The sequence below is a fragment of the Saimiri boliviensis genome, chromosome 16 (genome assembly GCF_048565385.1).
Source record: "Saimiri boliviensis isolate mSaiBol1 chromosome 16, mSaiBol1.pri, whole genome shotgun sequence".
NCBI classification, from domain to species: domain Eukaryota; kingdom Metazoa; phylum Chordata; class Mammalia; order Primates; family Cebidae; genus Saimiri; species Saimiri boliviensis.
Genome location: NC_133464.1, coordinates 36,313,877 through 36,330,753, shown reverse-complemented (window position 1 = coordinate 36,330,753; position 16,877 = coordinate 36,313,877). Strand labels below are relative to the sequence as shown.

At 39.2% G+C, this 16,877-nt stretch overlaps 1 protein-coding gene across 17 annotated transcripts in view; it reads left to right on the top strand.

Annotated features, from left to right (window-relative positions):
- LMO7 (LIM domain 7) overlaps positions 1-16,877 on the top strand; it is a 235,219-nt gene that overhangs the window by 172,234 nt on the left and 46,108 nt on the right. For 7 of the 17 annotated variants that reach the window (XM_074387589.1, XM_074387586.1, XM_074387588.1 and 4 more), the window contains 7 exons: positions 939-1,137; positions 4,533-4,785; positions 5,193-5,396; positions 5,725-6,006; positions 6,320-6,523; positions 7,704-8,423; positions 9,390-9,419. In XM_074387589.1, coding sequence (XP_074243690.1) covers positions 939-1,137; positions 4,533-4,785; positions 5,193-5,396; positions 5,725-6,006; positions 6,320-6,523; positions 7,704-8,423; positions 9,390-9,419 — 1,892 coding nt within the window. The remainder of the gene's footprint in view (positions 1-938; positions 1,138-4,532; positions 4,786-5,192; positions 5,397-5,724; positions 6,007-6,319; positions 6,524-7,703; positions 8,424-9,389; positions 9,420-16,877) is intronic. The other 10 variants (XM_074387593.1, XM_074387594.1, XM_074387595.1 and 7 more) reach the window with 7 other exon arrangements.

Here is a 16,877-nt window from a genome sequence, read left to right as displayed (position 1 = left end):
TACTGTGACAAAATTAGCTTCACCATATTAAAAAATTGTAGTTACTAGATACTCATTGGTAAGTATAAGTCAGGACTATGCCATGGGCTTTGTAAATTTTACTCACATTCTATTGTTTAAAAAGCCAGGTTATATTTTGTCACTAGCATTCATAGAAGAATGTTAATTAAAAGTGCTTATCTTGAGTAAGTTCTATGTAATTCACAAACCTACAGTGAACATCATTTGCGATGTTTCTGTGTATACTTTATTTGAGCCAAACAAATATTTTATTTAGGTCCAGAGAAAATAAGCTTTATATGTCGCAAACAAGTATGCATCTGTTGATTCAACAAGAAGGATAACCCAGCTGCCAGGACCTTAGAACTAGGTTGTGTAACTAGTGAAAGTAAATGAATTCTGTGAAATGTATGCCCACTTGCTCCTTTTTATTTTTCTGGGGAAGGAAGTTAAATAACTCCAGTTGTATAAGCCATCCCAAATGTTTCCTGGAGATAGACTGAATATAATCTTGCTGATTAATCTCCTTTTGGTTGGCTGAGTTGAGGTTAATTTTTCTCCTTGACTCTTTCATATTTATTCTTAGAGAACCATGATAATTGATTTTAACATTTCAATGTTATTCTGAACTTCCATTAAATGAGTCCCCTTCCTTATTTTTAAATAGAACATAGGTACTAGTTTATTAAATAATATTGGATATCTCCTTATTCTTGCTTTGAATATTGAATACCTTCTTATTATATCAGTTGTGGGGAAACAATTATAGATTTATTTTTTGTTTTTCATCAGCTTTTTTCTATGTCTGACAAAGAAACCTCATTGCCTCACATGTCAAATGAAGCTCAACTTAAATTAGGCAAACAAGAAAGTAATAACCAATTATACTTTTTGGAAGTTTATTTAACTTACTGTTCTTTAAAACATGTTTTCTTTAGGCACTCGAAGACTCCAGCTTCCTAAAAAGAAGTGGCAGGGACAGTGGCTACGGTGACATCTGGTGTCCTGAACGTGGAGAATTTCTTGCTCCTCCAAGGCACCATAAGAGAGAAGATTCCTTTGAAAGCTTGGACTCTTTGGGTTCTAGGTCATTGACAAGCTGCTCCTCTGATATCACGTTGAGAGGGGGACGTGAAGGTGTGCTGTGCTTTTGGCTGTCAGTCTATTTGTTTACATATCAAGGGAGAACTGGGAATAGGACAGAGTAGAAAAACGGAGTGAAAACTAGGCAAAAATTTCACTTAGAAGTGGATTTTCATGGAGACGCAAGTATAATTGGGGGTTTTGTTGTTTTTTCCTCCTTCATGGTGGTGATAGTTTCATTTTTGAAAAATTTCACTTCTGGAAAGTACTGTGGCCTTTTCATCAGTGGTAATCTATCCTAGCTCTTCTCTCTCCAGATTCAGGCTTAATAATCTGTGTTCATGAGTTCTATAAGCTGATATATCTGAACATAAAAAGCAATATAATATTCTGCAAAAAATAAAAAATGTCTCTTCTAGTTACTAATTTTAATCCTTGGCTTTTTTCAAAAGATTGAAAAAATTCTCTTAGGCAAAAACAAGAAAAATATTTTTACAATTATTTATATAGATGAGAAGAAATGATTGCTGTCTATCATGACAGAATATTATAAACTTTGTAGACTGAGTCATGTACCACCACTAACGTGCTGGTAGAAACCCTCCTTTGGTCCTTTCAGGGTCAGAGCTAACCCAAGACAGAGCAGGTGTGACAGGAACATGTTAGAGACATTCTGTTGTGGGAGAAAACCTTCTTTCAAAATCCCAAACTTATGGTCAGTTCAGTTATTTCAATGCACATCTGAATCCTGTGGCTGTTGGATATAGTGTCAGCCATTTCTCACTGCACATCTCCAGCTATTCAGATTTGACTAGATTGAAATCACAAAGGGTTTTCTTTTTTTTTTTTTTTAAATATTTCTGTGCTTCTGCCAACACCAAAGTGAACACATTGAGTTCTGGCTGTGAATTTATGCTTGATTGTTAGTGTATTCCAGATACATTGTGTATCTGGAATGTTACTTTTATATTTCTAGATATTTTTCCTAGTATATCTATTACAAAAATATCAAAAATCCACAAACTTAAAATAATTCTACAGTGAACACACATGTATTCACCGCCTAATTCTACCATGATGTTTTATTACGCATGCTTTATCTTAAACCTGTCTCTCTCTCTCCTTTCTCTCTCCTTCCCCCTCCCTATTTCGTTCTCTATTACAATTTAATCATCTAACTTTTTTGAGGCATTTCAGAGTATATCACACTTGTCCTGAATACTTCAGTATGCACATCATTAACTGTACTTTATTCTTTGTTTTACTTCTGATGTAAAACTTACATAAATACGACATACTAGGCATTTGTTTTCCAAAAAAAGTCAATCAACAATTTATTAAGCATGGTAACAAAAAACCTGAATTCTTCATCTTTCAGAGTAGTAGTAGTTTTTAAAAATGAAAAATAAAAAATGTGAAAGGCTATGTAAGCATTAATCTTTATATCACTGCCACATGTGTTGGCTATTTGCTGTCTAGGTGTGACATTTTCATAGCCCAGATGACGATTACGACATGTTTAAGGAAATGAATCTGAGTATGTGATTCATCTGAGTGGTTAGAGCTGTAAAAGCAGAGGCTTACATTCTGAACCTGCTGTATTTCTTTGTCCTGGTGGAAGAACCTACTCCATGTAATGATTGACTTTATATCTAGCTAAGGAATAGAAGGAGAACAGACAGAGGGTGTGTGGGAATATGCAGGCTTCAGTCAGTTCAGATGCAGTGGCCTGCCCAGAGGTTGGAGGCTAAGTCATCTTCTCAGATCCTTGTTGGGGTGGGCATCTGTACGTGTAACCAAAAGCAGAGGGCCACTGTCACATCCCTTCCTGGTCTTGGAAAAGGGCTGCAGACCCTGTTTAAAGAGTCCAGACGTGAAGTCTTGGCAATTACAACTAAGCAGGGAAAAGAATGGAGGCACCAGGATGATAAAGCTCTTTTGTGATCGGCATGTTAAAATTCTGCTGCTACCCTCTAGATGGTAGTCCTAAATTGACGAACGCTGTAAGTAGGATAATACTTTTAGGATGACAGAATTGCAATGTCACATTCTCTGGTTTTGTATGAAATATCAAGAATGATACTTTGGGGAAAAAAATCCTCTCCAGGGCACCATACTGGACCAAAAAAAAAAAAAAAGACTTTATCTTAAAAATTAAAAATAGGCTATTTGTGACTTAAAAATTCCACATGTATAGATTTTGGCAAGAGTCATTGGTATACGTATTGGAAATGAGAGATACATGTCTTATTTTTTAGAAGGTGTTAAAAAGAAAGCACCAGATTATTGACTACTACTCCTCATGATCATAGCTGTGTTTACTTTCTCTTTTGCTAAGACTTTACTCTCCTTTTACTCTGTCCCTGTCTTATAGCTGTATGTTAAGTGACTTCCTGTAGACCATTCTCAGTGTGATTTACTGTAGTTTCCTGCCAGGCTGGAGGGAGAAGAGACTGCCTTTAACTCAGATTAACCCTGCAGGTGCTCTACCTGCTGAGAGCTGGCAGCTGCCAGGCTCTGTGCACAGCCAGGCATGGAGAGAACCCTGGTGAGAAGTAACACTTCCAAACCTTGGCAAATGCACAGGAGGCAGGAAGAGAAGAAGGGCAAGAAGGAGAGAAAACTTGGCTTGGATCTGTAGTGTTGTTCTCTCCCCTTCTCTTCCTTTGTCTTTAAAAGAGATTTCTTCTTCTTCTTTTAAGAAAGCAGATTACTATTTGTATCTCTCTGACCTTGAGGGGTATTAAAGAGTATTCTTTTGAATTTGTGTTTAAATGATGTTGAATCATAATACAAGGTTCCCAGTGTAATTTCCATGGCCACTTAGAAGAAACTGTGAGTTCTGTGCTCTCATTTGGGCGTAAGAGTTGAGATTCCTTTGGAACTTAAGAAGTCATCCAGCTCAACCTCATAGTTAATGTGTGATTCCGGTTCATAAGATCTATCCAGACCCTTTGCAAGCCTGTTTTTTTTTTGTTGTTGTTGTTCCTTCTCTTTCTACATTTTTCCTGATCTCTCCCCTCATATAAATTACAGATAGCTGCATGCCTTATTTTAAGTTACTGAGTTCCCCTAGAATTATTTTTGCATGTTGTTTTAAGTATCTTTGACTCCATTGCTAGATTTTATTTCTATGTATTACATCATCAAATCTTATGGAAAATCATGGAGGCAGATATTGAAGAAAAGGGGCTCACTAGTAAAATAGGACTTTTTCTGCTTAGAGCCTACAACAGCTAAAGAATGTACTGCATGTGCCTCCAGTATGCAAAGCAAGTTCCTCCTAATGGATCTTATCACAACTTCGTGACAAATTTCTAAAAATAATCCCTGCAGTTAGCAGTGGCAGCACTGGGTTTCTAAGGCAAAGACAAAGCAGGCGCACTGTGTGGGTTTCAGTTAGGCAAATAATCTGGAGAGTAAAGCTAATTCTTTTGCCTCCTTTATAGGTTTTGAAAGTGACACAGATTCTGAATTTACATTCAAGATGCAGGATTATAATAAAGATGATATGTCTTATCGAAGGATTTCGGCTGTTGAGCCAAAGACGGCGTTACCTTTCAATCGCTTTTTACCCAACAAAAGTAGACAGCCATCCTATGTACCAGCACCTCTGAGGAAGAAGAAGCCGGACAAACATGAGGATAACAGGAGAAGCTGGGCAAGCCCAGTTTATACAGAAGCAGATGGAACATTTTCAAGGTACTGAGATGGGATGTGATTTTTGAGTGTCATATGCTTTTTCAATGTGGTGGGATGTTAAATGTGGTAAAAAAGAATGGCTCTTAAATGTGTTTCCTAGATAATACATTAAGCTTAACTAGTGAGAATATTTTTCATCCCTCTATTTTTAGTTATACATATCTCAAAGCTATTTCTTCGGTTTTAGAATGTCAGCATATGATTTGCTGGGTCTTTTTTTAGATGCATGACTTCAGTTTATTGGTATTTTTCAGCTTACCAGATAATTTATTTTGTTTATGATGAACCCTGCCATGTCATGTTTTTCCTTTTTTGATTTATATTAGTGGACATGAAAAGAATCCTTTAATTTCTCAGCAAATTAGCAGAACCGAGTGTGGTTTTGCAAATCCAGCTTCCTATCACAGGGAGGCGTGCGGTTTTGAAAGTGGTTCGGACTCTGAGGATGAACGAAGGTTTCCTGATGTAGTTTTGGATGACTTAGCCAACCGTAGATTCCAAGTGAAAAAGAGGCCCCAGAGTTTCATCTCGAAAATCACCTCTCCTAACTCTTGTCTGCAAATATTTTCTCCTGCTGATGTGTTCGCCACTGGGCTATATGGACTGACGAGGTCAGAAACACTTGTCCTGGATCTGGCTGTCTATCATGCTTCTGATTTTAATTCAGAAAGTAACACCCCAAATCATTTGTAATGTACCTCTTTCTTTTAACACAGCTTCTAATGCAGTATCTTTAGCCCATGTGTATCTAGCTATCCTTGAATTAAAATGAGATGCTGTTATCATAACTTTGTCCTAGGAACTGTGGTGGTGACAGGAATGGAAACTAATTTGCTTTGTTCACAGTGGTGTGAACTTTGTGAGCCAGAAAGCATGTCGCTTGTGTTCTGTGTCACAAATGCTCATACAGTCTCTTAACCGGTTGGATGTTTTGAACAGTAATCAGAGGAGGACTTGGGGCACCAGTGTGGAGAACTGGCCAACTGTACACGGAACTTCAAAGTCCTCTTGTTACTTGGAAGAGGAAAAAGCAAAGACAAGGAGCATACCCAACATTGTAAAGGATGATCTTTATGTGCGCAAGCTAAGTCCAGTCATGCCAAACCCAGGGAATGCTTTTGATCAGTTTCTTCCCAAATGTTGGACCCCTGAAGATGTGAACTGGAAAAGAATAAAAAGGGAAACTTATAAGCCATGGTATAAGGAATTTCAGGGATTCAGGTTTGTCGTTGTGCATGTTTCTGTTACAGCAGTGTTCGTTGAATACCCCAGCTGGGGTTCTATGTGCATGGTTTTTTTTTTTATATATATATAAAAAAATAAGAGAGACCGAGAAAGTCTAATTAGTCCTCTAGCATCTACAGAACCTATATAATGGAAATGAATTTCTGTTTAAATTTAAACCTGAGGATCTGGATCTGAAAATGTCCTGTTCTATACATAGCCATCGCATGGCATAATTTTTAGTAGTTCTGCTTTTCTCCAATTCCTTGTCTCATTCCCTCCTCCCTTCTTTTCTCCATGTCACTCACAGTAAAAGGAATTCAGACTCTGAGGATGAGGACTCAGGTTCTGACAGAAGTGCCACCATTTTTAGTAGAGCACGAAAGGCAGAGCGTAGGCTAGACGGCAACTGCCCAAGACCTTCACTCTTGCTGGAATTAGCTACCAAACGGGCTGTAAAACCGCCGGACGCCCATGCAGCCAGGAGGAGCAGGAGTGCTTCGGATGAGCCCAGGTGCCCCTGTCTGTACGAGCCTGCCTGCTGGGGGTCTGGCCTCAGACTCCCCTCCGCTCGCTTCTGCTGCTCCATTAACCTGGGACCTGATTGCACTGAATCAGGAAACCTGACTCACTCAGTGGACTTAGTACAAAAGCATAATGTATAACACGCTGCTTTCTGTGCCACTATGTCAGCTTGGAAGTCTGTAGGATTCAACCGTTCTTCTTTAGCACAATAATGTGTGAGACAGGATATATTTACATGTGGCAGTTCTTTTGAGAAGCCAGTTCAAAAAGGCTTGTTAGAAAGTTTACCTAATTTTACAGTTGTGCTGTGTGTGGAGATGTGGAGAAAGGAAATAACTTTTAGGTAGAGACTGGGAAGGGTAAGTCTAGGGAAAATACAAAGGGAAGATTCCTTGAGCTCTTTTATAAAACTTCGGAGCAGTATATTTTCCCTTTTTCCGGCTGATTGTATGTACCTAATGCATAAAGTGCATGACGCCCAACTCATGAACTTTTAAAGATTATTCCTCTTGTTCAGAGGGAACTTAGGCCACTGTGGCAAATGGAATGAGAAAGGGGTACCAGGGGCCGGGCACAGTGGCTCATACCTGTAATCCCTGCGCTATTGGAGGCCAGGACAGGTGGATCACTTGAGAGGAGGAGTTTGAGACCAGCTTGGCTAAAATGGTGGAATATCATCTCTACTAAAAATAGAAAAATTAGCCAGCCATTGTAGGGTGCACCTGTAATTCCAGCTACTCGGAAGGCTGAGGGAGATCAATCACTTAAACCCAGGAGGCAGGAATTGCAGTGAGCTGAGATTGTGCAACTGCACTCCAGCCTCGGTGACAGAGTAAGACTCCATCTCAAAAAAAAAGGGGGTACCAGGGAGTGGCTCTCCTGGCTTAGTCCACTCTCCAGCCCCATCAGTGGCCTCTATGGTGCCCAGCTTTCCTGAGAAGTATAATCTGCTCTTATTTCTTTAGAGAGTATCCAGAAAAATCCTGGGTGTTGGATTAAATGCTAGTCTGTCTTCTTAGCAAGAGTCCCCCCAGTGATCCTCTAAAATAATTTATTCTCAGCAACTGGCTAGCTGGTCTGCTAATTACCTTTGGCTAGTCGATCTGTTAATTACCTTTTCTTCCTAAACTTAATAAGATTCTCTTTCCTTTTTCCTTTCTGTGCATCAGTCAGTTTTTACTGCTTCAGGCCCTCCAAACATACTCTGATGACATCTTGTCTTCTGAAACACATACCAAAATTGATCCCACTTCTGGCCCAAGGCTCATAACCCGCAGGAAGAATCTCTCTTATGAACCAGGCTATAGGAGAGATGACTTCGAGATGGCAGCCCTGGTTCCTGACTTAGAGAATGATGATTTCTTTGTCAGAAAGACTGGGGCTTTCCATGCAAATCCATATGTTCTCCGAGCTTTTGAAGACTTTAGAAGGTTCTCTGAGCAAGATGATTCTGTAGAACGAGATATAATTTTACAGTGCAGAGAAGGTGAACTTGTTCTTCCGGATTTGGAAAAAGATGATATGATTGTTCGCCGAATTCCAGCGCAGAAGAAAGAAGTGCCGCTGTCTGGGGCCCCAGACAGATATCACCCAGTCCCTTTCCCTGAACCGTGGACTCTTCCTCCAGAAATGCAAGCAAAATTTCTCTGTGTACTTGAAAGGACATGCCCATCCAAAGAAAAAAGTAATAGTTGTAGAATATTAGTTCCCTCCTATCGGCGGAAGAAAGATGACATGCTGACGCGTAAGATTCAGTCGTGGAAACTGGGAACCACGGTATCTCCCATCAGTTTCACCCCTGGCCCCTGCAGTGAGGCTGATATGCAGAGATGGGAGGCCATCCGGGAGGCCAGCAGACTTAGGCACAAGAAAAGGCTGATGGTGGAGAGGTCAGAGTGTGTTTCTGCAAGGATTTTGCTTGTAATGGATGGTCTTGTGTGACTTTTCTCGTGCGAGAAAGCAGCTCATCGTGTTGCTCAACTCTGCATGTCGCGTGCCATTTTGAAGCATCTCGTAAAATTTAATTTGCTTTAAAAAACCCTCAGTCGTTTTGTAGAATAAGTGCAATTCCATATTTGCATATCTCTAAATCACTTATTTAGGCCTGTTTAAGACTATATACACATAAAGGTTGCCTTTCACTTAAGCAGTACTGTGGTACTATTCAGCAATATGAAATTTCATCAATTGTTTTCCAACTTATATTTACAGACGTCTCATGTTCAGGCATTTCTGTAACAGTCTGGTTATAGTTTGGTTTGATGCGTTGCTCACATTTTGGAATGTCTGATTTTTGGTGGGGGAGAGTAAAATTTTCCCTTAAAATATGGCATTGCAAATTTCATCTAACTTAATTTTTGTTTTTGGCCTAGGTTTCTTGGACTATCAATTTGTAACATTTTTATTTATAAAGTTCAGTGCAAACTTTGACGTTAAAATGCATGGATGGTATTTGTTGTCTGCTGAATTTTATATGTATGTAATCATGGCCATTTTGATAGTTTATATTATGCAACTTGCCTTTTTGATGAATGTTCAGTTTGTTGAACCTAGGAAAGGACAAATCTAATTAGGTTGAATAAAATTAGAGGATCCAAATCTAATTTACCTGTCCTTTTCTTATGGATACATTAGCTGACAGTCAATTGAGGAAATTCTTCATTTTGCTTAATCTGAATTTCTTAAGATAGGAAATTGATGAGAACTTGAGATATGATTAAGAATGTGATAGAAGAAGTGACCTTTTGAGATTTGTCCATCTCCAATTAGATTGTTAAGTGAAAGACATTAAACGTTTATAAACTAATACAACTGGGAAAAATGACTTTTTAATTTTTGGTTTTCTGATTTCTTAGACTCTTTCAAAAGATTTATGGTGAGAATGGGTAAGTTATGTGGTTCACAGTAAAATGTCTGTGCATATTGTTTGTTCTTTGTTTAACTTACTGTATTTCTGGCATGGCGTGTCACTAAATGGGGATGCTGTGTGCTATGCATGAAATTTTTAAAATGGGAAATCTTTATTTTGCAACCTAATGGTAATGTTTCTGTGTCTCAGTGCCCAGTGCATGACAAAATAGTTTGTTTTGTTAGAAATTTAAAATTCAGCTCCACCCCTTTGTTTTTTTTCCTTTTTAAAAATTTAACGAGTTGATTAAAAGTAACAGAAACACTTGCCTAAGACAAGGTATATGTATTTTGGTATTTGATTGCTACATAGACTAAAATTCTGATTTGTGGATGCTAAAGCCCAAATGACAACATTTTAGAAAATCTGTGATAGAAAAAAAATATGAGCATTTACTTCAAGTTTAGAATATACACAGTTGACATTATCCATATAATCGGCCCCCTGGGAACTTTGTTAGTAGGGAAGCATTAATCTTCCCTCAGTGGTATTTGGAAGTATTATATTTTCAAGAGTCCTGATTAGGAAAAAAACAGTTATAACATAGCTATGTTTATAGTACAAAATTGGCCTTCAAAAATTGCAAAAAGCTTTGTAATTTCTTGTATCATTGTTGCAAAAACTACTTTTGTTGTTGTTGTTGTTTTTGGGATGAAGTCTCACTCTGTTGCCCAGACTGGAGTGCAGTGGCACAATCTTGACTCTCTGCAACCTCCACCTCCCAGGTTCAAGCAATTCTCCTGTCTCAGCTTCCCAAGTACCTGGGACTACAGTTGCATGCCACCACACTTGGCTAATTTTTGTATTTTTAGTAGAGACGGGGTTTCACAAAATTGGTCAACCTGGTCTTGAACTGCTGATCTCAGGTGATTCACCCACTGGGGACTCCCAAAGTGCTGGGATTACAGGCAAAAACTACATTTTTTAGATAAATCATTTATTCTTTCTTAGTACAAAATCACAAGGTGGCTATATCGTAATATTTTCCACCAAACTTTCTAATTTTGTGAATCTAAGAGCTAACAGTATTTGAGCAAGAGGAAGAGAGTTAAAGGATGACAAATATTTTAATCTGCTCAAGCCTCAGTAGCTAAGTATCTCCCCTTACAAGGATTTACTTCAGATATAAGAATCTCTAGTTTTGATAGCTTTTTATAGTTTTGGTAATTCAGAAATCTTGGAAGCTACTAAACGTGAAGCAGTATAACCATTCTAGATGTCAAAGATGTAACTGAGCCATAGGCAACAAATTGCAAGTACTTGTTAGACACTGATTTCTTTTCTTTTTTTTTGAGACAGAGCCTCATTCTGTGCCCAGGCTGGAGTGCAGTGGCGCAGTCTTGACACACTGCAACCTCCATCTTTTGGGTTCGAGCAATTCTCCTGCCTCAGCCTCCCAAGTAGCTACGATTACAGGCGTGTACCACCATGCCTGGCTAATTTTTGTATTTTTAGTACAGACAGGGTTTCATCATGTTGGTTAGGCTGGTCTCAAACTCCTGACCTCAAATAATCCACCCACCTCGGGCTCCTAAAGTGCGGAGATTATAGGCGTGAGCCACCATGCCCGGCCTAGCCACTGATTTTAAAAACCAGGGTCCCTGCATGCTTTCCATGTGCCTTACTAAGGCACATTATCCCCTATCCAGCTTATCTGCATGACGCTTAAGCATTTGCTACTCTCAAGTCATAGGAAAGCTGTTTTAACTTGATTAAAATCTCTTTGCAGCTTTAAGCATGTTAAATTGTAACTTTCAGAAGAATTTTCATTTGTAAATTAAATACAACTTTATAATGTAAGCAGCTGTCAAAAACAGTTGCTTTTCCTAAAGGGAATACACATACCCAGAGTACAAGTATGTAATGGGAATGTCAAAATGTACAACCATTTCGATGGCTGGATGTGTTCCCCTTAGTGAGGGTAAGTTATATAACTGAGTTAGAGAAGAAAAGAGAAATCTAAAACCAAAGCTTGAAAAGCTAAAGATTTTTCTGGATTAGAGCAGCAAATGTTTTCTAACCCAAGATAGTTGTTTGGATAGTACAATATTTGTTTTAAAGGCTGTTCTGCATGCAGTTTAATGCCAAGGTAATGACACAAATAAAGCAAGATTATCTGTAAATGGAGACTGAATAATGCATGACATGTCAAACAATGGAAAGCATTATGATATGAATGTGTCTTCAGAAAACGCAAAAAGGGTATGTGTATTCCCTTTAGGAAAAGCAACTATTTTTGACGGCTGCTTACATTATAAAGTTGTATTTAATTTACAAATGAAAATTCTTGTGAAAGTTACAATTTAACATGCTTACAGCTGCAAAGAGATTTTAATCAAGTTAAAACAGCTTTCCTATGAGTTGAGAGTAGCAAATGCTTAAGCGTCATTCAGATAAGCTGGATAGGGGATAATGTGTTTTGGAGCACTTGAAGTCAAATAAGTCAAATCTGTAACAAAGGATTTTTCTCTGCAGTCTTATCAGTTACCAGTGCTTTTTTTTTTTTTTTTTTTTTTTAAAGAGATAGAGTCTTGCTATGTTGCCCAGGCTGGTCTTGGGCTCCTGGGCCCAAGCATTCTTCCTGCCTTGACCTCCCAAAGTGTTAGGAGTACACATGTGGGCTGTCATGCCTGGCCTATTGGTGCTTTTCTTAAGTCGATCTGCTGCAATAAAAATAGAAATTTAAATTGGATTAAGTGTAGGCTTTTAATCTAGAACTTGTTTCATGTTTATACTGGGTGATATTTCTCTGAACATAATGTACATTGTCAAGCCTGGCATAGTTACCTGGAAAAGAATTATTGCTCAACATGCTGTCATTGAAAAATAATTGCCTGTAACATGAATGCTTTCTTTTTTTTGTAGGGACTGGGTTAAAGAGAAATGTGCAATATCTTTTGAAGTCTGCGACTGTTAATTTCTGGCTTGCTTTTTATTTAGCATTTAACATCTGTCAGTTTGTCTGTTTATGTTTAGTAAGATGCTTTGTATGTGGTTGTTATTTCTTGTGTGTGCTTTTGTCTTGCATGGTTTTATGTCTATAGGGTTTCATGAAACTTGAAAATCTGGGCATGTGTTTTGTCAGAGAAATTAATGACAAAATTTTTGTAAGGATATGTAGAAATAATCTTGTATGTGATTAAACTGTTGAGTCTGCTGCCAGTATTAATAGGAGATGAGCACTGATTCCATTTTTTCACTTAAGAGTTTAGCCAAAAGAGTCTGTAGAATTATAAAGCCATATGACAGCAAAAAAGAAGAGAAAAAAAAAGCCACTGTGAGTTATTTCTAAGGATTTCCCTCCATCCCCCCAGAGACATTTGGCAGTGTCTGGAGACATTTTTGATTGTCCCGCTGGGTGGGTGGGGTTGTGTGTGCTACTGGCAACTAGTGCCTTCGTAGCCAGTGATGCTGCTGAATGTCCTGCAGTACACGGGGAGTACTGTACAACAAAGAGTCTTCTGGCCCCAAAATGTCAACAGTGGTGCTGTTGAGGAACCCTCATTGAGACTCTAAATGAAAACATCTTCGTCACATTGCCTTTTTATTCTAGTGCATGGTAATTCCAAAGCCTCTTGCCCAAGTTTTAGCACTGATTGCTTTTCAGAGAATTCCTATAATACCTGAGGGAAATATACTTAGAGGTACATAAGGCAGTATATTCCTGTCTCCCTCTGAAAGTTGAGGATCCCTAACCTTAGTATCATGAAATTTCTGTTTGCTCTATGAGGCTATTCATGATTTTATATTTGAGAAAATATGCTGCATGCTGGTCCTTTTTGATCCCTTACTCCTCTATTACTCCTCTTACTCCTGGAATAAGTAGGGAGCCTAGGAGCCTAGTAGGCAATCCGCATAGTGGAAGAAGAGAGTAAGACTTTAGCGACCTTATTTTATGATTGACACCTTCTACCTTAAACTTCCCCTTTTTCCTCGGTTTCCTCCCAAATGCTATTTTTAAAAAATTCTGTTCAACAGAAAGGCAAGATGCTAGATGTGTATTTTTTGGAAAAAATTCAGTTGCAGTTCTAAATTGGAGCCCTTCCAAATAAGGAAATACAAATGAAGCAGGACTTGTCAGAGACATGTGGTTTGGCATCTAATCACCCTTCATTCAACAAAACATACTAGAGCTGTGCAGTCCTTCATGGTTTTCCCAAACAGTTTTTCTGATGCTATCTCTGGTGCTTATCTCAAATCTGTGAGGCTGACAGATAGGGATGTGGAGAGAGAGAAACAAATATTGCAGCTTTCCCAAGGACATGTGACTTGTGAGTGGTAGAACCGGACTAGGGCTTTGCCTCTGAGATAATTCACGTAGACTGCTTGGCGAGGTTGCTGGCACAGAGTAAGCCCTCAGAAGCTGAATATTATGCCATTAATGCTGATAAGGGAGGAAATAATTCTTTGTGATCTGGCTGAGAGACTCCTTCCTCTGCTCCAAAAGTTCTAGATTGTATCATTGTGGTCTGCAGGGACCTCTCTGATTTGAAACAGCTTGGACAGTTTGCTTGTGGGAGATCTCATGTAATCAGGTTGGCTTTAAAGAAAGAAAGTGATAGTTTAAAACATGCAACCCACACAGCCATATCCAGTTCTCATAATCCCTTCCTCCCTTAGCAGGTGAGAACCCGGGGCTCGGAAACGAACTGATGTGTGTTAGGTTGGGGTGAAAATGGGCACCATGGCTGGGCCTGCAGCCCTCCGCCTCCTGCCTTATTGTGGTGCCTGGCTCCAGCTGCTATCCGATGTGTGCAGCCTCAATGTGGGTAACTTCATGTACCCTGGGGAGTGAACTGTGCTCACATTCTGTCTTACACAGAGAATTGTCTACTTCAGAGTGTATTTGGTTCACTTTGCTCACATTAAGGACTGCCTGTGTGCCAGGCTCTGCTTCGTGTTGGGGGCACCCAGGAGGAGGATGCAGCCTCTGCCATTGAAAAAGACGTTTCACGGGAAGACACCTTAGCATTGCATGGTGCAGGAGGATTGGGGCCACGGGAGAGCACCCCTCGGAGATCCTGGGCCTTCTAGCCTTCCTCCCATCACAAGATTATTAAAGTATTCATTAGCATTCCTTTGTTTTTTTTTTTTTTTTTTTTTTTTTTTTGTGCTGGGGTTTGTGTAATCTCATGTGCTGAGTGTCTAGGTACCCTCATGCCTGCTTCTTGCAAAATTTGTCCCGCCTCTTCTTAGTGAGTCTGTCATAGTATTAGTTCAAATAGCCTCATTCTTCACAGTGTGTCTTATGTGAATTTATATTCTCAAATTCACACAAATCAGTTTTATAAGTAGTCATACCTAGTTAGATATATTACATTAATAGATCCATCTATATTCATATATGTCCTCATATATTCTCTCTGTGTAATTTATTTCTTCATAGTCCTTAATAAATGCTATGAAACTTTCTTCATAGAGCTGGGAATAGTCATAATAATCTTACAAAAAGAATTAGAAACATTTTAAGTATAGTAAATTTTACCTGATTAAATGTGAGAAAACCTACCTCATTCTTATCACAGACATTGAATGAGGATATCCTACACACCTTGTGCTGCTAATGTGTTTTCCTCGTAAGCAACACATGACTTGTGAGGAAGAGACTCCAAACTCACACGTGCGTACACACATGCACTGTACAAGACATAAGACTGAGGGTTTAGTACCATGAAAAAGGTGTAGCTGAAGCTGTAGAGGTGTTGAAAGGAGGGTTAGAGAAGCTTTGGTATAGAAGAGCTGGGAAGACTTCACCAAAGTGCTGAATATTATCTAGATCATTAATTTAACACGTGTAGCCAGCAGGTCTGGGCTCCCTTTCAGGTACAGGTGATGTACCAGCAGACAAATTAGAAAATTCCTGCTTTATAATCTTTCAGGGCAAGACAAGTGATATGTAAATAAATGTGCATTTCTGATGGCCAGAAATGGACAAAGGACAGGTGAGGTCAGGGGAGAAGAGCATTGATTATTTCTGGTAAGGTGGTCAGAGAAGGAAACACAGAGGGCACATTTAAGCAGGTACCTGGAAGTGAGAGAGAAGCAATGTGGATATCTGGGTGAAGAGCATTCCAGGAAGACTGAAGAGCAGGGAGAAAAGCAGGAGGTGTAAACAGGGCAGGGAGACCAGCTGGCTGGAGCAGAGGGAGTGGGAGCATAGTGCTAATGAGCACAGAGAGGGAGGTAAGAACTAGGGATGGCGGACCTCTGAAGTTGTGGAAGAACCTGCCTTTAATTTAGTGAAATGGGAAGAAAGGAGTGGGTATAGAAAGGAGTGAGTAGAGGTATACCATGATCTGAGTACAGTCAGAAAGGACCTCTCTGGCTGCTGTCGGGTAGGAAGGGGTGGGTGATGTGATGTGATTTTTATAATAATTGTAATAATCCAGGTAGGAGGTGATATGATAATTGTTATAATCCAGGTAGCAGATATGATGTGATTATTGTAATAATTGTAATCATCCAGGTAGGAGACACTTGGATCAGGGTGGAGTGGTGGAAGTGGTAAGACGTGGTTGTGTTCTGGATATATTTAGAAGGCAAAGGGACAGGACTTCCCGATGGGACTAGTCATGGTGTATGAGAGAAAGAGGAGAATCTGGGATGACTCCAAGATGTGGGACCTAATGTTGGGAAGGATAGAGGTGACCTTTACTGATATCAGGAAAGGGAAAAATGAGCAGGTTGTGAAGGGGACAATCAGGTTTTCTATCTGTGATAAACTTGAGATGCCTATTAGACTTCCAAGTGGAGAATGAATAGAAGTTGGATATACCTGTCTGGGGTCCGATGAGTGAATGGCATTTAAGAAGTTATGTATACTGGTAAAGGGCTTTTGAATCAGAGGGAATAGTTCAGGAAAGATTTTCGTTGAAACTGGAGGTCGGGTATTAATTTAAGAAGCCATTTTGGAAGTCTAGGTGAGTTGACTGTACTCTGATCTAGCATGTTGGCAATAGAGATGGAAAGAAAGAGACACTGAATTAAAGGACTTGATAACTAATGGAAAGTGGGGAGAAGAGAGAACGCTGAAAAGTGGTTCTTAGGTTTCAGATGTGGAAGACTAGAGGGCAGGTAGCAACATTAGTAATCATAAGAGGAAAAGCAAGTTTGGGGACAAGATTGAATTTGGTCACATCAACAATAACCATGCATTTAGTGAGTTACAGTTTACAAAATCCCTTGTAGATATTATTTTAATTAGTCCTTTGACAATTGAAATGCCTAGGGGATATCTTTGCAAAATTATTCATTCAAGGAGCAATTGGACATGAGTCAAAGGAAGGACTGGTTCCTTAACTATGGAATTGGGAATCGCTTGGAAGTTTTAACTCCATGAGCTAGCTACGCTAGGAATTCCTAAACTAGCTAAGAACAAACGTGCTTTAAAATAAATAATGATGGCAACTTCTTGGAAGGCAAAATTTAGATGCCC